General features: G+C 39.0%; 5 protein-coding genes and 1 non-coding gene across 11 annotated transcripts; 2 read left to right on the top strand and 4 right to left on the bottom strand.

Moving 5' to 3' along the window:
* The first annotated feature begins 1,949 nt into the window (after positions 1 to 1,949).
* On the top strand, positions 1,950 to 3,631 carry LOC103324450 (1-aminocyclopropane-1-carboxylate oxidase 1). The gene is made up of 3 exons (XM_008226506.2): positions 1,950 to 2,165; positions 2,329 to 2,889; positions 3,004 to 3,631. The coding sequence occupies exons 1-3, from the start codon at positions 2,061 to 2,063 to the stop codon at positions 3,292 to 3,294; spliced, it is 957 nt and encodes a 318-aa protein (XP_008224728.2). The 5' UTR covers positions 1,950 to 2,060; the 3' UTR covers positions 3,295 to 3,631.
* A 449-nt stretch (positions 3,632 to 4,080) lies between these two features.
* On the bottom strand, positions 4,081 to 7,115 carry PHOX2 (Octicosapeptide/Phox/Bem1p (PB1) domain-containing protein / tetratricopeptide repeat (TPR)-containing protein). Of its 2 annotated transcripts, none has more exons than XM_008226507.2 (2): positions 6,916 to 7,115; positions 4,081 to 6,818 (listed from the first exon to the last, which is right to left on the bottom strand). In XM_008226507.2, the coding sequence occupies exon 2, from the start codon at positions 6,745 to 6,747 to the stop codon at positions 4,414 to 4,416; it is 2,334 nt and encodes a 777-aa protein (XP_008224729.2). In that variant the 5' UTR covers positions 6,748 to 6,818; positions 6,916 to 7,115; the 3' UTR covers positions 4,081 to 4,413. The 2 variants fall into 2 exon arrangements, with proteins under 2 accessions (XP_008224729.2, XP_008224730.2); XM_008226508.2 differs by having other exon boundaries at positions 4,081 to 6,814.
* A 467-nt stretch (positions 7,116 to 7,582) lies between these two features.
* Positions 7,583 to 7,708, top strand: LOC148918348 (small nucleolar RNA snoR111). The gene has a single exon (XR_016125731.1). It is a non-coding gene; the product is annotated as a small nucleolar RNA snoR111 (small nucleolar RNA).
* Positions 7,709 to 7,978: 270 nt separating this feature from the next.
* LOC103324453 (inositol diphosphatase DSP1-like) lies at positions 7,979 to 10,167 on the bottom strand. The gene is made up of 5 exons (XM_008226513.3): positions 9,962 to 10,167; positions 9,725 to 9,818; positions 8,600 to 8,657; positions 8,451 to 8,494; positions 7,979 to 8,353 (listed from the first exon to the last, which is right to left on the bottom strand). Exons 1-5 carry the CDS (start codon positions 10,165 to 10,167, stop codon positions 8,162 to 8,164), a joined length of 594 nt encoding a protein of 197 aa, XP_008224735.2. The 3' UTR covers positions 7,979 to 8,161.
* Positions 9,732 to 16,083, bottom strand: LOC103324452 (E3 ubiquitin-protein ligase COP1-like). 5 transcript variants are annotated; one of them, XM_089047881.1, is made up of 14 exons: positions 15,647 to 16,083; positions 15,480 to 15,557; positions 15,196 to 15,351; positions 14,749 to 15,084; positions 14,514 to 14,659; positions 14,357 to 14,422; positions 13,990 to 14,068; positions 13,454 to 13,609; positions 13,231 to 13,329; positions 12,618 to 12,722; positions 12,188 to 12,367; positions 11,996 to 12,106; positions 11,681 to 11,853; positions 9,732 to 9,818 (listed from the first exon to the last, which is right to left on the bottom strand). In XM_089047881.1, exons 1-13 carry the CDS (start codon positions 15,920 to 15,922, stop codon positions 11,689 to 11,691), a joined length of 1,953 nt encoding a protein of 650 aa, XP_088904007.1. In that variant the 5' UTR covers positions 15,923 to 16,083; the 3' UTR covers positions 9,732 to 9,818; positions 11,681 to 11,688. The 5 variants fall into 5 exon arrangements, with proteins under 5 accessions (XP_088904007.1, XP_088904006.1, XP_008224734.2 ...); XM_089047880.1 differs by lacking the exon at positions 9,732 to 9,818 and adding an exon at positions 10,362 to 10,500; XM_008226512.3 differs by lacking the exon at positions 9,732 to 9,818 and having other exon boundaries at positions 11,523 to 11,853; positions 15,196 to 15,355.
* Positions 16,084 to 18,907: 2,824 nt separating this feature from the next.
* On the bottom strand, positions 18,908 to 22,415 carry IM (Alternative oxidase family protein). Its single transcript, XM_008226514.3, has 9 exons — positions 21,988 to 22,415; positions 21,616 to 21,802; positions 21,274 to 21,367; positions 20,774 to 20,889; positions 20,330 to 20,438; positions 19,963 to 20,031; positions 19,692 to 19,763; positions 19,558 to 19,605; positions 18,908 to 19,255 (listed from the first exon to the last, which is right to left on the bottom strand). Exons 1-9 carry the CDS (start codon positions 22,146 to 22,148, stop codon positions 19,047 to 19,049), a joined length of 1,065 nt encoding a protein of 354 aa, XP_008224736.1. The 5' UTR covers positions 22,149 to 22,415; the 3' UTR covers positions 18,908 to 19,046.
* Positions 22,416 to 22,955: the final 540 nt, after the last annotated feature.

The raw sequence follows: 22,955 nt of genomic DNA, 5'->3' as shown, positions 1-22,955 counted from the left end.
TTCATGGTTATTGGTATTTGCTAGGTGAAAGTAATAAAGACCGAAAAGAAAAGAAAGCGCTTATGCTCTTTGGGTTTAAGATTATCATGCCCGACGTGGAATTCATACTCTCAATTGTCGAGCGATGCATGCATGACTATACATTCTAGATTTAACAAGCAAAAGGAATTGCATTATTTGAAGATTATAAAACAATACCGAAAACCCACCAATAGAAAATACATGGAATTTGGAACTTGATCCAAAAACCAACAAAGCGATCGAGTAAGAGGGACGCATGATAGATCATGATCCAGTTTTTATGCTTTTGGTTTGCTCTCCCTTATCGAGAATGCGTACATGGGATATTCTTAGCCGAATAACTTGTTTGACCACTATACATTTTTATGCGTAGCCTAGATTGTGTGTGAATTTAGCACAAGTACGTATATATTTGAACTAAACGACTAAAACTGATTATATCGAAACTTTCAGAACAGATTTCTAATAAGATGATTTCATTTTCCTTAATAACCTACGAATCAGTCAAATGTATAATCAAAGTTAGTCGTCACGGAGTTGTACTTGTTGGGCCATATAACTCGAACTGGGAATTTAGATGCTATTTTTCTACATGTGTTTTTTCTTCTTCCAACTTCTGGTCGTTAATGGCAGCGACAGATTTACTAGATGGGGTTAAATCCAACAAAAGAGTGAATAGGCAGATTTAGAATTTGACTAAGCGACATCAGCATGTGACTGAAGACCGAAAGACCGAAAGTTGAGAGCAGAGATTTCTTTGGTCAGATGTCAAGATGCTTGAAAGTTGGTCAGGTCCAGGTTTTGTCACCTCAACAAATCAAAAAGCCCATAGATTTATCTTTGCTTGAAGCTGTTTGGTGGTAATTAACATGGAAGAAGGAAAATTAATCCAAATTCAACCACCCTAAGTTGTTAATTAGTTTATCAATATCTTTCATTAAACATAAGAAGAGCCCTCTAAAATCTTTGATTAAACCTTGGTTAATCATTAACAAAGCTTGTTAATTATATTCATTAACGCGCTAGCTTCCCTTCCCTATAGTTCATGTCATGAATGATGAAATGTTACCTTTTGTGGCATGCCTTACTTTTGTTTTTACTGCTTACGATAATTGTCATTATTAAGAAAAAGTGAAACAAAACATGGCAAATGAATAAGGCATTCATTTCAAGTAAAGGAATTGGGGCCATGCGTATCACTCATGCACTCGCGGGACACTTCCCCTTTTTCAGGCTTTATGTTTAATGATAATTGAGAAATTATATTAGTGTTTAATTGGGATAATTGAGAAATTAGGGTTTTTTTTTATTCAAATAGAAAAGCTTAATTAGGCGCGTGCATGCATGGTTTGGTTTGGTTGGTCTAATTAAGACTGGAAGAAATAAATAAACAGAAAACAAAAAAAACATGTAAAAGACAAAAAAGAGGAAAGAAAGATAGGTGATCCAACCAACCAACAGGGCATAATATATAGCATAGATCATGGCTGCAGCTTCGAGACAAAAGTTGGTAGGGGTCCATCCACCATGGACGGGCTTTCTTACATACTCCACGAGTTCTGTTCCTTTTTATTCTGTTTTATTTCATTTCATTTTCTGTATATTTTCTATTTTTAAATGTAACTGGATTTACATTCATCATTTAAATTTACTTTCATGTTTTCAATTCCATGCGTTGAGTTGATACTTATAAATTCTTCTTCTTAATCTTCAGGGTCAGTCAGGGTATTCTTTTCTTACGTGAACAATTTCGTTTCAAACTTTCTCTCTCTCTCTCTCTCTCTCTCTCTCTCTCTACGTACAAAAATATGCCAACATTCCATTATACTAATTTTCTTATAAATTATTAACTAAGAAATCCTAGGTATTCACAGATCTGCCACTCCCTTAGCGCCTATAAATTGCCACCATATACAAGTACACCACTCACCAAATAGAGCTAGCCACATAGACTCACTTACATCGAGAGGATTAAGTTTGCGTGTGTGCGAGAGAGAAAGGGAGAGAGAGATTGCGAGAGAGAGTAACTAAGGAGAGAAATGGAGGCTTTCCCAGTTGTTGACTTGAGCCAAATTAATGGTGAAAAGAGAGAAGCTACCATGGAGAAGATAAATGATGCTTGTGAGAATTGGGGTTTCTTTGAGGTAAACCAACCATTAAGCTGCTTTGAGATCTTTTTATTTCTTTTAAAGCTTTGATGAGAAGTCAGCTAGTTAATTACAAATGATGTTTTTTCTTTCTATATCACGATCATATGTGTTTCTAATAATAACTCTTTTTTTTTAATGTACAAATTAATTAATGAAGTTGGTGAACCATGGGATATCTCATGAGCTGATGGATACTGTGGACAAGCTGACAAAGGACCACTACAAAAAGTGCATGGAGCAAAGGTTTAAGGAAATGGTCGCAAGCAAAGGCCTTGAAGCTGTCCAGTCTGAAATCCATGACTTGGACTGGGAAAGCACCTTCTTCTTGCGCCACCTTCCTGTCTCTAACATATCCCAAATCCCTGACCTTGATGAAGATTACAGGAAGGTCATGAAAGAATTTGCAGTGGAATTAGAGAAACTAGCTGAGCAACTTCTGGACTTGCTGTGTGAGAATCTTGGGTTGGAGAAGGCTTATCTGAAGAAGGCTTTCTATGGATCAAAGGGACCAAACTTTGGGACAAAGGTCAGCAACTACCCTCCTTGCCCCAAACCAGACCTGATCAAGGGCCTCCGGGCCCACACCGATGCAGGTGGCATCATCCTACTCTTCCAAGATGACAAGGTCAGCGGCCTCCAGCTCCTCAAGGATGGTCAATGGATTGATGTTCCTCCAATGCACCACTCCATTGTCATCAACTTAGGTGACCAACTTGAGGTACAAATACCATAACCTAGTTTCAAATTTTGACTTTTTTTTTTCTTCCCATTAGAACGGTTATTTTAAATCTCAAATTTACTAATTAAAATATGATTTGAATTATTAATATAGGTGATCACTAATGGGAAATACAAGAGTGTGATGCACCGTGTGATAGCGCAGCCGGATGGTACCAGAATGTCCATAGCCTCATTCTACAACCCAGGTGATGATGCTTTTATCTGCCCAGCTCCAGCATTGCTGGAAAAAGAAACTGAGAAAATTTCAGCCTACCCCAAATTTGTGTTTGATGATTACATGAAGCTCTATTCTGGCCTCAAATTCCAAGCCAAGGAACCAAGATTTGAAGCCATGAAGGCCATGGAATCCACCGTTAATTTGGACCCTGTTGCAACTGTCTGAGCTGTCCAATGGATGACAATAAAATAATTAAAATTTGGTTTGTGTGGTTTTGTGTGGTAGTAGTAGTTGGTGTGTTCTAAATAAAGCTGTTGGGAGGAGAAGTTTGGGTTTTATTTTAAATTTTGTGTGTTTTATTTCCTCCTGGCCTGGTGGAATTCGTAGTTATAAGCTTAGCTTGGGAGTTGGGAGTAGCAGTTCCCATCCCATGGTGTGGTGTTTAGTGCTTATGATGTGGATGAAGTATACTGTTATAGAAAGTGACCAACCATATCTGATCTGCATAACTGTTTCTGTAATTGAAAACAATATATAAATACAAATGATTAGATGCCAAAAACTTGAGGGACCCATGTTTGATTGTTAATTAATCCTCATTATATTGAATATAGAATGGAATTATTGGGAGATGCAAAAAATATATTAGCTGATTCTCATTCTATCTATTGTAATTTGGAGCCTCCAAGATAATATATTCAAGCACTCCATCCATTTGGTATGGCTCAGTCAGAGCCCTCAAATTTTGATTTGCCGTCACTAAAAATAATGGCACCTTCCCATCATGGTCAAGATTTAAGTAAAAATCGATTTCATCCTCATTGGCATTGGCAACCAAAGGGAGAAAAGTCCTGAAAATCTCTTCATTTTTCTACTGACATGAAATCACATCTGAAACTGACACTAACAAGAATTTAAGAATTAACAAAATGAGGGGAACAAATTTGAAGAGCTTGTATCCATTTGGTTTCTGGTGATTTGTAACAAATTTAAGAATCAGCTCAAATAAGATGCATCGTAAAAATTAAGATTAGCATTTATAAACCACACTGCACTGAAGTGGAGCAGCGAGCTAAAAATAAGACCCTACGCGCATAAAGTTGACACTTGAAACTCATCAGCCTTGCGAAAAAAATGTTTACAACATGTTATCTTTACCATAAGAACATTGCCCAAAATCTTGTTGAGTACACAGCTGCATATTCTGGCACCCAATCTTTCAGAACTGAACAAAAAGAATTCCAGCATTCCTCCATTCAGTACAGAAAACAAAAGCAGTTCATCTCTCCAGTTTATTATCATGATTAACAAGCACAAATTGAAGATTATTCACGGAAGCCACCATTAAAATAGATTATCTCGCTTCCCTGAAAAAATCTCATTGTCTTTATTGGCTTCAACAGGTACATCACTGCCTAAATTCTGAACCTTTTTCCCATCTCCCTCAACTCCATCGCCATTGGAGAAATGGTTCTTCAGAACCAAAGAAATGTCAGCCTCAGAAGCTCCAGCAAGCTTAAAGCGTTCGACAGCAGCATCCAGGTTTTTCTTCCAACCATCCAGCCCCAATTTGCATTCAACCTGAGATCGCTCAAAAAGCATGTTACCCCAGAAAAGATGGATCTGTGATCTCATAACAGCTGCCTGTTCTGCTGCTTCATCTGCCGAAATCTCACCCTGACCAGATGCTCCAGAGGACTCTCCTTCATTACCGCTTCCTTGTTTTTTTCTTTTTTTCAACAATTCTTCTCTTTTGCTTGCACTTGGATCCTTTAGTTCCTTAGCTCTCTGCTCCTCCAGCTTCTCCCACATCTCAGTGGCAACTTTCATCTTCTCCTCTGCACTGTCGAAAAGGTTCAGCATTTCTGTGGAATCGCAACTTGAGAGATCTATTTTCTTAGCAAGTGCAAATGACCAATGAAGTTTGGCCATTTCAAATTGCTGCTGCCCCAGGGCCAGCAGCCCCTCATAAAAGTCTGGCTTGATCGACAGTGCTTCCTCATATTTCTCTCTGGCCAAGGAATATTTTTCCTTGACCCAGTCATAAGCCGTTTGAAGCTGTGATTCCACTACCTCCTTTCCAGCAGACTCATCTAAGGGAATCCTTTTCCTTGCCGCACACATATAAACATTTCCCCAATTAAAGAAAGCCAATGCAGCCACCTCCTGGAACTTTGAGGCAGCCTTGTCAAAAAGACCCTGAGCTTCTTCACTAGTTACTGCCTCTTCAAGGGCCTCAGAACAAAGCTCCATTCCAAGCTCATGCAAATCAATGTGAGCATCTGGATCAATACCGACATGGCTGCGGAAAAGCTGAGAAAACTCAAACAACCAATCATCCATTTCCAATTCCTTGCAATCAGGATCTTCCGAGGCTCCTGGTTTCTCCTTTTGAGCTTCTTTCTCCGCCTTATCAGTTTCATAATCACCAGCTTCCAAAACAGATTCACTAAGTGATGAATTAGAATTGCTTTCATCTTCCTTGATCCCCTCGTTTTCGGCAGCTTTTTCCTCCTCTTCTTCCAACAAAGGTGGTTCCTGCTCAGGAGTCACGTCCACAATATGCAATCTCAACATTCCAATCGAGTCAGCTTTATCTATTTCAGGGTCTTCTGGAATGAACCTGTCTGCACAAGACTCAGCCAACCTAAGTTCAGCTGTAGAGGTTATAGTCACCAAATCACCATCATTATCCTTATACTTGATCAATACTGACTTTGATGATGGAAAGCGTTTTGTTACAGCTTCCCTTAACACTCTGAAAGTGCAATTAACAGGCATTTGGGAAAGCCTTATGTCGTGATCATAAACAAGCTTCAATGGTCTCCATCGATTGGCAGCCTCAGAACGCTGCCCATGAATGGACAATGAAACTGATGATGGCTCCTTCTGGTTAGCCTTACTTGGATTAGGAGATTTTGAAGAAGCATTTGTAGGCTTCAATACAAGTTTTGGCATCTGGGTTTTGGGCTCAGGTCCATTCTCAGCCGGTAGAACTGTTTGTGGCTTATCTGGCCTGTTAATTTGGGATAAACCAGAACCCCCAGCTGAAGCAGCTGCCTTCTTTGCTGCTGGCCGGGCTGGTAAACAAGGCCCCAGCCCAGCAATTGGAGCACCGCGAACTGCGGAAGCCCCAAGGGCAGCAGGGGACGGGCGGCTCTGGAGGTCCTGCTGAGCCTCCTGACGAGGCCCAAGTGCTGTCCGCAACCGCTGGGCAATCTCCAAAGCATCCCGGTGATTTGGGTCAGCCCCCAGTAACACCTGAACATCCTGCATTGCCATTTCATACTTCCCTATCGCCTCAAATGCCCGAGCCCTCCGAAGGAGAGCCCGGACATACCGGGGCTGAACCTGAAGCGCCATGGTGCATTCAGCAACCACAGTTTCATAATCTATAGGCTTCATTTGCATCAAACAAGCGGCTCTATTGCTATGAAAAACCGCCCTGTCCGGGTGAATCTTAGGAGTGAGCTTAAGAGCATTATCATACTGCTCAAGAGCACCCACATAGTCCTTACTCTGAAATCTCTTGTTCCCTTCTTCTTTGAGCTCTTGTGCTCTTTTCAAAAAGATTGAAGAGTCTAAATCAACACCACCATTAGCCATTGGAGATGAATTTCCATCACTAGAAACTTGGTTTGAAGCTCCCTTCTTCTTTCTGCCCCCTGATTTCCCCATTTAGTACTCTCCCTCTCTCCCACTTGCTCACAAACGCACCCTCGCTTGTATATACAAAAGCTCGTATCTATCTAATTGAAAATTAAGGCACAGGAGAATTAAAGCAGAGAGCTTGCACTATTTTACACGGAAATTTAACGAAAAAGGAAAGAGAAGCGAGGCACTTACCAATGAAGAAACTCAAAAAGCATGAATCTCTTACGCAAAGGCTTTGATTCGGAAGGATGGGCTTTTGGAGCCTCAAGAGCCGAGGTAGATTGGATGAATTCCAATCCTAGAAATGTTCAGGCGCTCAGCAACTCAGGTGGGGGAGGATAAAAACCCTAAATAGCTGGAAGCACACTTGGGCTTCAAACCCTAAACTAGTTGGATGAATTCCGTCGGGGTTTAATAATCTAAGGTGGGCCCTACTTATTAGATCATCTTCCACCGTCGATCCTTGTTATGTTGGTAGAATCGTTGACTCTAACGGATTTGACTCTTCTATTGGACATTCATCAAATCAGGTAAGCGGGGCCACTGGGATCCAGATATCCCTGCATCTTTCTGATAAATTGTCGAGAAGATTGGGCCCGTTGGTGCGAGATTGGGACTGAATGAAAATTACAGGCCCAATTGTGATCCAAGTATGGTAAGATAAGGGTTGTGTGGTAATTTCGAAGGGGGCTAGGCTAGGGTTGGCGACTCTATATAAATTCCCACGACGCAGCAGCTTTGGAAGAATTGAGTTCTTCAGCCCCTCTCTGTAGATCTGTAGTTTGCTGGTCTGTGTTTTGTGCTTTTGTTCTTTTGTTTTATATTTCTTTGTTTGAATTAATTTATGCCTCGCTTCTTTTACATGACGAGGGACAGTTTGTGTGTCTCCTGGATTGAGAAGAATAGCGAGGTAGAGTGAAAAGGCCGAGCCATCGTTTCGGTCGTCATTATTTGGATTGGCGATTCGATTGTTTCTCGTCCACATTCTTTTCAATTTCATTTCATTTTATCTTTTTCTTTGCCAGAATTTATGACAATCTCAGAGTGTTCAAAAAATCGGCCTAGGCGGCTCTAGGCGGGGCTAGGAGGGGCTAGGCGGTCCTAGGCGGCTCTAGGCGGTGGGTTCTTTTCTTTTTACTTTTAGCCTACCGCCTAGCGATTTTTCAAACTTGTGCACTGCAGTTGGTTTTCATGCTTCTAAACATGAATGAACCCTCCAATTTTCGACTGGGAATCTAGTGACAGATCAAATTCATGCATCATAAAAAGTTTAAAGTAAAGTTGGAATCAACGCGTATTTTGTACTGCGAGGTACAGATTTGCATGATAATGAACACGCATTTTGAGTATTGCACATTCTTCTGGACCTGATCAGTCATCAATAATCAACTTCACATACTAAAGCACCGAAAGGTCATTCTCCAGGGAGCGAATGACTCTACACTATCCTTTTCGAACACGAAAATGACATTGGCAAGTTTTTGAAGCCAGAAATATCAAACAATTCGATGAACCTTTGATCTGAAACTCTAGCTTTTGCAGCAGCAAACCTCTGGTACTCGTCGAAGATTGAGGTCAGGCACCATTTTTGCAACTTTCTTAAGCATCCAACAAGGCAGCCTGTCCGGTGCTGCACAATATCAAAAAAGAAAACACTTGTATTGTTGGAAGATGGAACCCAACATTTTGGGTGAGAGAATGCAAATAAGTTAAAAAGAATTGAGTACCTTCCCTCGTTTGCAATGAATCAGGAGCGGGTGATTCCTTACATCTTGCACACACAGGCATCCAAGTCGATAAGCAAATTGCTGTGGTATAATCTTAAGCACGAAAAAGAAAGAAAATAAAACTTTAAGTCGAAGGTGTTATGATATACCAAGGACTACGTTTAATGCTTCACGAATTGCGTGCTCCGGAATTTTCACAAAATGTTCCTGTCGTCCAGCATCCATTTGCAAATATGTTGCACGCCACATGAGTGAAAACATCAACTGATAGCAATCATAACTAGCTCAAAGAAGAAAAGTCCCTAGCTACAAACATGAGTGAGCTCAGAAGATATCATCAGTCAACAAGCTCATTTCAAAAGATTGAATAACATTTAAGTCACCGAAAACAGAGAAACAACAGCAGAAAGAATCTTAGATTATGCAGGGGTTAGTACAAGGATCAAAGTGAGATAATCGGTACTGCAGACAAAACCAGAGTAGAGAACAATAGGCAAATGAAATCTACGCTTACTGCCAGCTGACAAAACCATATCTAGTAACTGAAAGAGTTAAGGTAAACTGTTAAAGCACAAGGCAAGCAAAAACAACCTGAGGTTAGAGGTGCACGGCTGTTTTCAAACATGGAACATACGTCAGTAACAAGTAAATATAAAATCCAACTGCCTATTAGGATTGTCAATATGTTTATCTTGTCGTTCCATTCAATTATATATTTCATGCAAAGCGGAGGCTTAGCAGAAAGGGGCATTGTAGTGGGAAAAAAGACAACGGACACGGGGCTTGCACCAGCAAATTGGGAATGGGATATAGCAAGGCCATAGGCTCATGGTGATGCATCTCTTACCCAAAAATTCATCAGACTTGCACTTAAGCTGATGAAGTGAAGTGATTTTGACACGCAATTTGCCATGTCTCTTTTTCTCAACAAGCGGTGACGGATGTTAATTATTTTAAAAACTCATGAACTCAAACCAGAAACTCTTTCACTCCAAAAACAAATTTCATCTGAAATCATCAATCAAATAGTCTTTTTATTTTCCCCAAGCCCTCATGTGATTTCTAATAAATTCAAGCTTTCGTCCCGGAGGTTCAACTCTTCTGCATAATCATTTTTCTACAGAAGAGCACCCAAATTGATAAACACACGCGGTTATAGCAGGAATTATAACGTAGAGATGACAAAGTTTGCATCAGTATCATCTTATTGTCTAATCTCAAGATATTATGTCAAAATACCATTATTGCAACATAAGGCAAAAAGAAGAGGAAACCTGAGAGCCATCCATCCCAAACTGGAAAAGCCTAATCCCATTTGCTTTCAAAAACTCTTCGGTCTCCTCCGGATATGGCTCTGGGCACAAGTATCTAACGCAAACGCACGAACCCAAACCAAAGAGTTAGTCAAAATTACCGAACTCTGATAAACTGAAGTCAAATTTGAAGTGCCCAGAAAAAGAAGAAACTAGGAATAAATTAAATTTACAAAAACATTGCTGGATTTGACTTACATAACGGAACGTAGACCTAGGGATTTCAAAAAGCTGAAATTGGCAGAATGAGGGAAACCGGACCTAAACACGCCATTGTCGACCATCGCAAAGTTTAGAGGTGGCACGAATGCGTCTGCCTCCCTCTCTTTCTCATCTCCGACCGACGGAGCCTTCGCCGCAGGCGAGGCCACGCACACCTCCCGATCCCCATTGGCTATTTTCATTGCTGCCTCCTTTTTTTTCGCGCCAAAAAAACAGGGAAGCAGAGAGAAAGTTTTTTTCTTTCCTTTATAATTTTTTTCTTTTCTGGGTTCGTTTCTGGTATCTCAGAGAGAGAGAGAGCGTGATTCTGGGAATCTATAGGGAGGAGGAGGATCTCTATTTATTTATATATGAGTGCTGCTATTTGTACATAGAAGGAGCGAAAAGGGAATAGGATTGTAGGAGAGAGAAAGAGAGAGAGGATCTTGTAGAAGATGCGCAGTGCTGGCAAGCAGCAAGCCTATGGGGAAGAAATAGACTGCTGACTTGGGGTTGGGTTGGGCTGGGCTTGGTACCTAACAAATTTGCATTCACATAAATTATTCGTTACAAATTTCATGGTCTCATGTCGATCCTTTTTTTCATTTGAAACATGCAAACAAAAAATAAGAAGCCAAGTTTGAATCCAAAAGATGGATGAAGATATCTTTCTTTGCCTTTTTCTAAAGAAATCCCCGTTACAAAGAAGCTTTTTATTTAATGAATTTCCTTTATGACTGGCTAATTTACTTTTATAATTCCTTTATTTTATGTCCAACTTATTTCAGTTGTTACAATATTGATTGGCATCTTTTATTTCTTTGGCGGTAGCAAAACTTTATGATCAACCGTTTCGCTTTTTTAGAAGGGTGTTGCATTTGGTTATATAGAGTTATTTACACTAACACCCCTTAAGGTTGTCGAATTTTTCACAAAACTCCTTGAGGTTTTAGAAATTATGCAAACACCTCCTGAGGTTTTAAATTGTTTTCACAAAACTCATTTTTATTGATTTTTCATCCAAAGATTGATGATTTTATACAAGAACAACAAAATTCTACAAATACAAATTTGGCTTTTGAAATTAGATTGCATATACTTCATTGAGGTTAATTTTGTAATTTGCATAAGTTTGTTTTTTTTTTTTCAAATGAAATCATCAATTTTTGGACAAATAATCAACAAAAAAAGGATTTTGTGAAAATAAACTAAAACCTCAGGGGTATTCGTGTAATTTTTGAAACCTTAGTGGGTTTTGTGAAAACACAAGAAACCTCATGAGGGTGTTAGTGTAAATAACCCTTAGAAACGGACACAACCTTGCCTCTATGTGGGGGTGCGGCACAAGAACAGAAGGCCTCCCTCCCTCCCTCCCTCCCTCCCTCCCTCATTTGCATCCTTCTTTTCATCAACTGTCCCTCCCTCCCTCCCTCATTTGCATCCTTGTTTTCATCAACTGTTCCAATTGACCCCATTTTCGCTAAGGAAATTCCCTTTATTTTGGTGTATGCCCTTCACTTGTTCTTTCGTACGTTCAAAGGAAAGAAGGGAACCATCATTAAAACTTTCGAACGTTTTAATTCAACTATTGCAACACAAGAAACAAAATACCAGGTTTGAATTCAATACAAAGACACACATCTTTGTTTAGCATCGATAAAATTGATGTATATCTTTGTGTTGGCGATACCTTAAAAGAAATTTTTACTTGATTACCGATATTCTCAGGCTGCAAGTAGAAGCACATTAATTGTTCCTCGACTGTTTGCAGTCAATAGCATTGGGCTATCCCTCTTCCAACACACAGCACTGATAAAGAATGATCCTGCGTCGTCGTCATTCTCGCCTAAATCTGAAGAGCCATGCCAAGCCATAGGTTTCGAGATTGCCTGCAAGTAGACACCAAAACTGAATCAACTACTGTTGGTGCCAAGTACCTTATATACAATGTAAACATTGTAATTTTGGTGGGGGTTCAATTTTGGCATGTCAACTTAGCTACCACATCATTTTCTTGTTTGTCAACTTAACCTTATGGTAAACGAACACTTCATTTGTCTCGCTGCCGCAAGCAATATATTCGTTATTTACAGCGAGACCCACAAAATTCTTCTCATTCATGTGGCCTCTATACGTGCACAACTGTCATTGTGAAAACAAAGAATGAGCTCAAACTCTGTTTGGAAATTAGAAATCAAAAGTCCCATAAGCAAGATGACTCACAGGCAAGTTTTCCTTTACATCCCACAATCGCAATGTGCTGTCAGTGGATGCAGAAGCAAGTTCATTGTTAGACAAGAATTTCACATATGAAACAGCTTTCCTATGCCCACTAAAGACATGCAGTGGTTGGCTGATATTTCTCAGGTCATAATAATGAATGTGATGATCTGCAGAGCCAACCTGCAAAATTACCAAGTGCATTATACCAAGCTCTGTGTCCTAATTTGATTAAACGATATGTTTTCAATCACATTGGGCTCAGGGAAAGGCTATACATATACTAGTTTTGTTTAATCACTAATTGGCATGAAAAAAAGGAATCGACAGTGAACTTTCAAAATATGGTGTACGTATAAATTTTTTGCATTCTTCTGGATAGGAGAATTAAACAAGCTATGTTCTCATTTTAATCTTAAGAACAGAGACATACTGCCACATAAAAGCTGGATCCAGGATTATACTTGACAGAACAAATATTTGCCTTCATGTTGATGTTAAGAACACTTTCTTCTTGCTTTGTGCACCAAATTTTGACCTGTTTAGCATAAAAAATGCATGCTGAGAGCACTTATATAAACATAAGACCATCTAATACATCCCTAGCAAGTGTATCATTTCCTAGAAGTTGGAAAACAATTCGACCGGCAAAAATTATCCCACATGAGAATTTCATATAGGGTTGGCAGGAGGATCAAAATGTTGCAGTGTGGACAGATTTTCCAGAAAATATGAATTACTTTAGCTTCTGGAAAGTAGAAACATAATCGCATTATGAGTTTCTATTGAAAATGAAATGCTTCCTTACAATATAATAAGCTAAGGATCTTCACCGTTCATTTTTTACAGAGACCCTATGCAGAGGCCTTCCAGGCATCATGAAGGCCATGCATTTCTTACTTTCTATTTATACATCGCTAGCCAAACTTCTTGATGCTACTTCAAATACTCCAAGCCTATAACTACAACTAGTTACTTTTTAGGTCACTTAACAAGATACAGCTCACAAACCCCTAAGATATGAGCTAAAATTCATGTCCAATTACCTTGCAGTCATCACTTCCGGATACAAGCATTGAAGGATCAATAGACGAAAAATCAACACTCCAAGTACGCTTTTCATGCTCCTCATATTCCATCACACTCTGGTAAGAAAAGAGTCTGGTTAAATAACTGGATGTGAACAAATGGGTTGAGGCAGTGACAAAATTATGACAGCATAGGGGTGCAGATTAGCACTATTTTAATGAAAAGAAAAGATTTCACTACCTGATGAGTAGTTACATCCCAAACAGTTACTATCCCCTCATAGTCGCTACTAGCAATATGGGTTTTAGTGTACTTATTCCAGCTCAAGCAACTAAGTTTGGATCGTGCGGATATCTCTACGATAGGACAGTGGATATCTGCTGGTTCATTAACCACCTGGAAGTAATCACAATAGAACTTATTAACTATGAACAAATAAAGAAAAAAAAAAATTCCATGAGACTGAGGTGTTCAGGCACAACCCAAAGGCGACAGGTATATCTGCGAAAGCATTGTCTTATGCAGAAAAACAACTATTACCTAAAAGTAATATAAAAAATCAAAAATGGCATCCCTTTCATATTTTACCATAACATACAACTTTTAGATATCAACTAGATTAGTGCACTGAAGAAGTATAAAGATGCACCAGTAGCACTTGGAAGCAATATATGGAGTCATTGCTCAACTTCGGCCCTGGAACATTATTCCTGCTTAATAAAAAACTAAAAGTAACAGACTTTATAAAGGTACTAAAGCGTCTGTCCAATGCTTACCGAGGAAAATTCAAAAACTTTTATGCACCGTGAAACTCCAGCAGTAGCAAACAGTTCATCATCACGATCAAATTCTATACTGCAACAAATGTAATGGGAACCTCAAATATCACGATACATTACCAAGATCAGCTAAAGATAAATTTTCAAGCACAGATCACATGTTGCAGTAACCAAACGACCTAACTAAACAATGGACCATGATGATAATTTGCCTAAATTTAGTAGATACAGCCTACAGGTGTACAACCAATGATGGTTACAGGGTAGCAAATCGCTGATGAAAGGGCTAACAAAATTGTACGAAATGAGAACCATTTCCAATTTGTCCTGAAAAAAGTGCATGAGGGATGACATTTTAAATCACCTGGACACAATATTGGCAGAGTGAAAAAGATCACCATGCCTCAGTTCAGCAATGACCCTCATTCGACTGTTTCAAGCAACCAAAAATTGCATTAGTAACTATAACAGGATAGGATTTCCTAGAAGAAACTTGAAATTGATACTTGAGAAGTTTGTACCTGTATTGTGTAAAGCTTGTAAACACAGATTGAAAATCTTCAAGGCCTGGATTATAACCTTCTATATTCATAGTGTTTGCGCCCCTTTCTTCCTGTCTGTACCAATTTCGTCGCTTTTGCAAGTAGCACTCTTGTAGGTGATTGAACTGTTGCAAGGAAAAATAGAAGTCCAATAGTTCAGAATCTGGGAAGTTTTGTTGGTAGCCTCCTCAGATCAATTTGCAGGATCACTAACCTGTGAATGGACTCGCCTTTTTCTTGCTAGTGATGCTACACCTGGTGTTGTCACACACTGCATATCAGAGCTGCTGCCATAATCATTATTTAGTTGGAGTGCCTTGGAGATTGCTTGAGCCTTTACATCAGATCTTTTGTTCTGTAAATCGTTACTACTCATTTGAGCTTGCACGTGATGCGTGCTACAGACAATGCCATTGCTGTGCTGCTGCTGATCACCAGGAGCAAGCATTTTCAGCTTCATGGAGCTCTCCTGTTCCCAGCTGCACAGCTCTAGTCTCCGTCTCTCAACCGCAGTTATGTCCTCCTTGATGTACTGAAGATCGGCCTTTATCTGCAGAGGAAAACAGAGCATCATAATCAAAGTACAGAGCCAAAACAAAAGAATGCGAAAAAGAAAATTAAACTCATGTCATAAAGTTTATACATATATATTAATTTGGACCTCATTGAGCTCTTCAAACTTTTGCTTTTTCAGGCAATGTAAGAAGCCAAGCATGATCTCCATGCTTATCTCAGATTCTTGCTGCTCCATTTTTCTCTTCTTCTCTTCAAGGAGAGACAACAGGCCGTCCAGCTCTTTCATCGACATCTCGCAACCCTGTCTAAGATTGCGAATTACAAGTCGTACAAGTAAATACGATCAAATTATTAACTAATCAAAATCATGTGAATGAAGAAGAAAAATAAACAAGTTTTGATTTAATTATGACAAAAATGGCTACTGACCTGGTGCAGTCCCCGACGAAGTTGTTCAAATGGAGATGCAGTCTTCGCCATTCGAGAAGCCAAAGCATTTTTCAGCAACTGCAAATTCCAATATGATGTTACTTTCTTTCTTGACACTGTCAACCAAACACATCGAAATGGAAAGGCGAAGAGAGAAAAGAAGGAACCTTGTCGAGCAAGAAATTGGGGAAAATGAGGTCTGTGGTGAGAGAGTGAGCGCAGCAAGGGCAATCACTCTTGATGCGGAGGTGAGTGAGAATGCAGATGTAGCAGAAACTGTGGCCACAAGCCGTGAGGAAGGCGTCTTTGATGATCTGCATGCATATCGGGCACATAATGTCCTTGTCCGGCTCCTCCGACGCAGTTTCGGTGGCCGAGCCTGGTAAGTGTTCACATCCTTTCACGGTGGGGACTAGCGCACCGCCCATTGAGCTGTCTTCCATTGCAAATATAAATGGAATTTGTGAATTTGTGGTGAGCGAGAGAAGGAGAGAGAAATTAGAAAAGTAACCAAAGGAAGAGAGGAAATTAGAAAATAAAGGAAAGGAAAAGAAAAGAAGGCTGTGTCTTTTCTACTTTAGGTCTTCTAGTCTCTCTGTGTGTAGTGACTTCGAGAGCATTGATTTGAGTGAAGACTTTGTTGTGAGGGCAACAGCGGCCCACGTAACGTTAGGCGGGTGATGTATGTTTTTTTGTTTTTTTAAAAAAAATTAGGTGGGACGACGAGTATTGAACACGACGTACCAAAGCTGGTGCAGTGCAGCTGCAATTACTGGTTATTAATAAAAACAGGAAAACGAATGATTCGTGCACCAAACAAAACAAAAAGGAAAATGGAAAATGGAACAAAGACGATAATAATTTAGCTTGCATTAATGTTTAACACACATTGACAGATTTTATGTTTGAGAGATTTTAGACGTATCCCCAAAGCAGAGAATTCTTTGTGCATGTACATTTTGTTGGCGATAATGTATATGTTTTGTTGGCAATAATAGTATTGATACATTATCGACTACATATCAACAATCTGCTGCATGGTCCGACTAATTCCGCGAGAGGTAAAGGTAACCAATCCAGTTTAGGGGAAGATTTCTAAAATATTAAATATAGTTTAAATTTAATAAGTTTATTCCTACTCCAATAAATATTTAGCCCACACATGCATTGTGTGTCTATATATATATATATATATATATTTATTTATCACTGTTGATAACTCATACCATCACCACGAGCCGAGCCTATTGTAAGAACGCCATGTGGCCGTAGTAGACTCGTATACCGACCCGATCGTGTACAATTCAAGGGGTGTCGTCGCCGACCCTCCCTGTGGAAATGCAACGAACTCAAGGAATGAGCCAGTGCTCAGGTAATCGAGTATTTACCCAACCACTGGGCCGAGCATTCTAACCAAAGGCGTGTTACAGACCAGCCGACCCTACCAAGCTCCTGTCATGTCCATTACTTCACCCTTGCGGTACACTGCCTGGCAAACAAGAAAGTTGATTAAGTGCACGTCCCATTCTCAAAATAGGTGTCGCCTTATCCGTTGATCTCCGAGTGAATAGGCAGGTGATGGAGAGGGATCATTTAATTCCCCTCCCATCCTTGGTAGCCTGTCACTTCACCACTTGACCTTTGTCAGAGACAGAACATTTAATGTAACTTAGGCCAGGGGGACAGGAGATAAAGATCTATTCTACAAAATATCTTGGTCCTTCATTCCCCTTATAAATACTCATCACCTATCTCTAGACAAAGGTAATAAGTTCGTGACCTAAAAAAGATCCACATTGTGTAAACCCTATATCCATTCTCCCCAAGCTTAAATCAACTTCTGACTTAGTCATTGGAGAGGGCTCAACTGGGATCAACCCCAATTCACCCTGGTTCTGATACTATTTTAAGTGTGCAGATCTTCTCTCAGAGATTGCCCAGCTACAGGATTAGAAACGAGCTCAGGCCCTAGCCCAAATCCAAGTCACATATACGAGAAGGATATGCAGAGTGCAATCGCTAATATAATAAACTAATAATAGCCCAATATTAGTAAAGTAAATAATAACTTAGCCTTCTATTTAAAATAAGCCCACTCCTCTTAAAGCATACAGGAAATAATAAACATCAATCCAAACATATATAAATTTGATTAGACGCAGAACTCACGCTAAGGGTGTACCAATTTGAGCTATTCTAATCGTACTGATATTATGTTACACCCACAGAGAGCAAACATCAAAAAATTTCTTCTAGCCACCCAAAACGTCATATTTGAACCTTGAGAGCCTAGAGGAAATAGTTCTCCTCCTCTTAAAAATTGTACAAACCTATCTTCACTGGGTTCTTCAATCTTGGTAAGTTTTTCTCTTTTTATATATATTCAATTTCCAATTTTAATTGTTGTTGTTAAGTTTTTATGATTTAGGGTTTGAGTGAAAACTTTTGCAGATTGTTGATATATGTTTTATTTTTGCAACTTGAATTATTAATTAGCATATATGATTTTTGATGTCTAGTATTTCTTGTCAGGATATCATTTCACATGATGAGAATAGGCTGGTAAAGAGAGAAAAAACTATTTATTCATTATTCAAAAAAAGTGGATTTTATTAATATTTTGTACTTCTTTGTGTTATATTTGCTTGTAATGTGACTTTGATTTACAAAATTTTATTTATTTTTGTTTCAAGAGAAAAAGGGCTTACAATATATCTCCTTTATAAATAAAAAAAATTATTTAGCCTACCCCTATAAAAATTCCTGAGTCCACAATTGAAGGTAACTACGAGTATGATAACATCACATCACATATGAGATGGCTTATAACGAGATGTCATTCTAAAGAATAATACTAGTCTTACCACATTTTTTATACCACATGATGTGACAGCTGATGTGTACATTCGACATCATGTAAAATACTAGTTTTTGTCTTTCTAATTTTATTTATTAAAATACACTTCTTTGTACATTTTTTAAAAAAAAATTTGGGTAAATGGTTCTTTTTTATTGGTGAGGCTGGGTATCTGGTTTATTTATGTCCTTATTTTTCTGGGTGAATTATGTTGCTCATTAAAGATAAGATGATAAGGATAGGTACATAAACATAATGCAATTAAAACGAGAGTTCATCTTCTTTTCTTAGCATAAATGCCGGTGGAACACAAACTCACTGATTAGTGTTGATATTTTCTAGGGTTTTTAAATACAGGCGGTTTGCGACACTGGAACAACGCAAGAAGATAGCAGTATGGGCAGGCATTGTCAATGTCACTCGGTCACGACGCGCGGACCAAAAAGAAGATATGCTGGGGTAGGGGGGGGTGCCACCACATATTAATGATAGCTAAGCTAATAGTCCCACAAAACATGTCCAAAAAAATGGAAATATGCGAAACAACCACGCCTTGAAGCCTTCTCCCCAGTGGAAACTAGAAAAGCAACCTTCATTGGATAACCAAATGCTTCTTTTGGATCTATATCATTCTTGTGTATACAAACAAATTTCTTATACCATTCACTACTTTTACCTAATTTCCTCGTCCCCTCTTGTGTCTTATATGATCAATTTTCTGGCTTTGTTGTCACGGATTTTGTTATACAATCTACAATACCTTCACAGTCTGTTTGAGGAATGACGCACGGGGCGTCATCTTCTTCTTCTGCACGGGAATGAGGAGACCACAGGTTCCCGTGAGTCTGGCAGGCCTTCATCGTCTTACAGTGTTCAGCTTCGTCATCTCTTATGTTCAGAAACACGTCGTACAAATTCTCTGTGAAAAAAGAACAGATCACAATATGCTTACTCTTATTCTTAACTCATTCAGTTGGTGTTACAAGACACCAAGGTTAGTTGGCCCAAAAATCTCAGTCCTGTGGAATGGTGTAGGTGGGACCCACAAACTTCTATGGGTCCCACAACCCATACTATGTGAGAAGCGAAATTTGTCCATCCCACACAAGTTTATTTCGTAAAGGAGAGAGATCATAATCTAAAACAAAGTTTGACAATAGAGCTAACTCCTAGCATGATCATGTACTAACTGGCAGAATAAAATCAGAGTCTGAAAGTTACCTATTTTTGGCCTTCGAGAATTGGGAGCTCTGGAAGTTTGAAATTCATCTGGATGAAATTTGGGGGGATTGTTAAATCTAGGATTAAAGCATTTCAGGACACAGAAACAAAGATTGAAAAACAGAAAAACTTACCAAATAAGTACAAGTCACCGCTAGTGTAATATTTTACAGCAACCTCAGGAGCAGGCAACCTTTTCAAATCCTCTACAACAGAAGAAAAGACCACGTCAGAATAAGTGAATATGCATTTGAGGTAAGCACAAGACAGTGCACTTTACAACTGATCGGATGATACAAGATCATCTCTTTGACTTTGCATGCTTAGAAGTTAGTGTAATTTGATGTGATCCAACAAACACCTTTATATGAGCACAAACATATAGAGAAGTGATCTAAAAAATACCTCCTCTGGCCTTGATAAACTTGTCGTAAGTTGAAAATGCATGGCCCTCTACACATTCAGAGAAGTGATCTGCAGTAGTCATCAAACTTAATACATAAAAACACATTACTGCAAGCATGCAGGCTAATTCAGCATTCTGTAGAACTTAAACAGAAAATAGAAATATCCTAGAAACTATGCAAATATTATCAAATTTCAACAAGTTTGCCTGCATACTTGGTACTAAAAGGTTTAATTTTGGTTTAGATGGAGAGTTCTTGCAAGTTTGCAACCACCAAGGATAAATGCACCAACAGGGATGCTCAGACGCATGAGCGACAAACCCAGGAAATTATAGTACATTAAAAAACCAGATACTCATACTTACATGCCATTCTTGGGCTTATTATATACATAAAGGCCGTCATAAAATAATAGAAGATCGCAATATGCTGAGCAAGAAAGCGGTCAAACCACCAAGCATTTCCCCCCAATTCCTGCAATTGTATCCATATGCTATTATTAAATCAAGCAAACCATGTGGACCTCTATGTGCACAGAAGGGAAGCCAGAAGTAAACAGATGAAGCTACCATAATCTACACAAAGTTTTTACAAGAGTGCCTTTGAGCCAGAACATCATCATTTGAAAAAGCCTTCACCACATGTCATACTAGTTTTCTTCTATCTATTTTGTTATCTCTCCTAAATTCACTCTAGTCTCCTCCTGCAGGCTTACTTTGTTGATGCTATTTATCTAAATTTCTTTTATTGTGGAATCTCCAACAATGTAAGGAATCATTGGCGAGAGAACAAAAAATAAAGATACTCACTTCCATGATAAGCAAGTGGTGCATCTCATTCCAGCTCTCAGCAAAATGCACTTTCAGATAATCTGCTCTTCTCCACCAGCCAAAACTCTCATACATGTGCAAAACAGACATAAAGGCTGCCACAAAATAACACACACACACAAATTAAAAATCACAACTGAGAATCACAATAATATATTAGGAAAACGATTACAAAAGAATGTATTCTTAGCAGTAGCAGGTAAAATGCACATTTGCAGAGAAAATTAAGAGGAACTAATGGGCATGCCTTTCCATGATCAACATCCGAATCCATATTTCGGATGAAGCATATTTATAATACAAGATATTGGACCAATTGTGATGTATGCGAGGGCATGAACGATTGGCAATGTATTGGTAACTGCTCCTCAAGCATTTGAAGGCTTATATTCCTATTGTTTGAAGTTATTCACATATCTTTACAAATACCCACTTACAGAACTGCAGAAATTTATTACTAAACAAAGTGTAGCACTCACCAAAGTAAGGAACCCTTGCAATGGTTTCCAGTACAAAAAACCTTGCATAATCTCGGTCACGGTACAGAGTATCAAGTATCTTTATGACTGTATCCTGGAATGATTAGTAGAACTGAATTAAAGATCAACTAAGAGGACATCTCAAAACGTTGAATGAATTAAGCTCATTCAAGCATCATGCCAACAGTCAACAAGGAAGATAAAAAACTGCAACTGTGCACATTCATTATGCACACAAAATGAATCAACAAAGTCACAGCCTGATAACAATTATTTGACAATTCGAAATGGGAGCGACGGTTAGTACTGTAGAACAATTATTCGATAAGAGTTAAGATTTACCGTAAGGAAGATGTTGATGGTTTGTTCACATATAATAACCCAGCTCTCAAAAGTACTTGAAGACGAACTCTCTGATGGGCCCCCACTGCTTGATTTCACTTCATCTGAGGGAGAAGAAGTCTTGAACTCAAAGGATTCCTCCACTATCACTTTCTCTTCATCTTCTTGCAGAATAGTTGCACGAACTCTATACAAATTCCAACACCAATTATGAATCTTGTTATCCAATCATGGAAAAGGCCCAAAAGTTTGAATGATGAATCCACTTGCCAGATCCCACACCGAACCATGCTAGGTTTCTACATTTTCTCACAAATAGGAACATTAAAGATTGTTTTTTTCAACATATAAAGTGGTAGCACACAAACATACCTGGAAATTGATGGACGAGCAGAAATGGGATTGTAAGGAAGACGATTCTGAGAACAAAACGAGGAGCAAGCTAAGTTCTTGTAGTTCCTTGCTTTGAGAGACGAAGAAGAGCAGGAGGTTGAGATTGCAACCACCGAGGAGGACAAAGTCGCCGCTGCCATTCCCGACGGTTTTTGCAGAGACGGAAACGAAAATCAAATTGGAATTGGTTTCGGTCAGTTGGTATAAGGGAAAGTGTCAACCGCCAAAGAGGGTGAGGAAAATGGCATAAATGGGGTACCTTTCTTATTTTTGTTTGCAAGTATTTTGTGTCGTCTCGCAAGTCTAGCAAAGTTGGCGCGGCTTGCGTTGCGCATAAATTTTGGGGACGGCCAATGCCATCTGTGTTTTTGCTTGGTGCTTTGTAGTTGCACGACACAAATAAAAAATATATAACGATAGGATGATACTATGTTAATACATACAAAGTCATGAATTTTATTTTATTTTGTGGCTTATATGTTGTTCACATTTTAGCTCTCGTGGCTCCTCTTTTCACCAGTTGTATTAGACTGTGGGCTCTGGTTTTGACTTTCTGCAACTTGTGTGGTCATTGGGCTTGTCCAGGTTTGGCGCGTCCAGATTTTGAAGCGGCCTTTGACAGATTCTGCATAAAAAGCCCATCACAAAAATAGTAGCCCTTCCATATTATATTTATCTAAAAAAATTAGACCAATTCATCAAGACAATGTTCCCTCGTCACACCCTTACACACGAATTAGATCTCATTTCCCGTATACATTATAGTAATTCAGAACATCTTATAAATAAAAATCACAGTCGACCGGTTGACTGCAGATCATGGGTAGCTCTCTCTCTCTCTCTCTCTCATTGGTAGCTTTCAATCAACCTCAACCTCTTTTACGCGTGTACAGAAGAAACCCAAACCTACTCTAAGACAGTTGAAAATTGGTTGCCCAAATTCTTCA

This window comes from Prunus mume, linkage group LG3 (assembly GCF_029339155.1).
Source record: "Prunus mume cultivar Tortuosa linkage group LG3, ASM2933915v1, whole genome shotgun sequence".
Taxonomy (NCBI): Eukaryota; Viridiplantae; Streptophyta; class Magnoliopsida; order Rosales; family Rosaceae; genus Prunus; species Prunus mume.
This window is presented reverse-complemented; position numbering and strand designations above follow the sequence as displayed.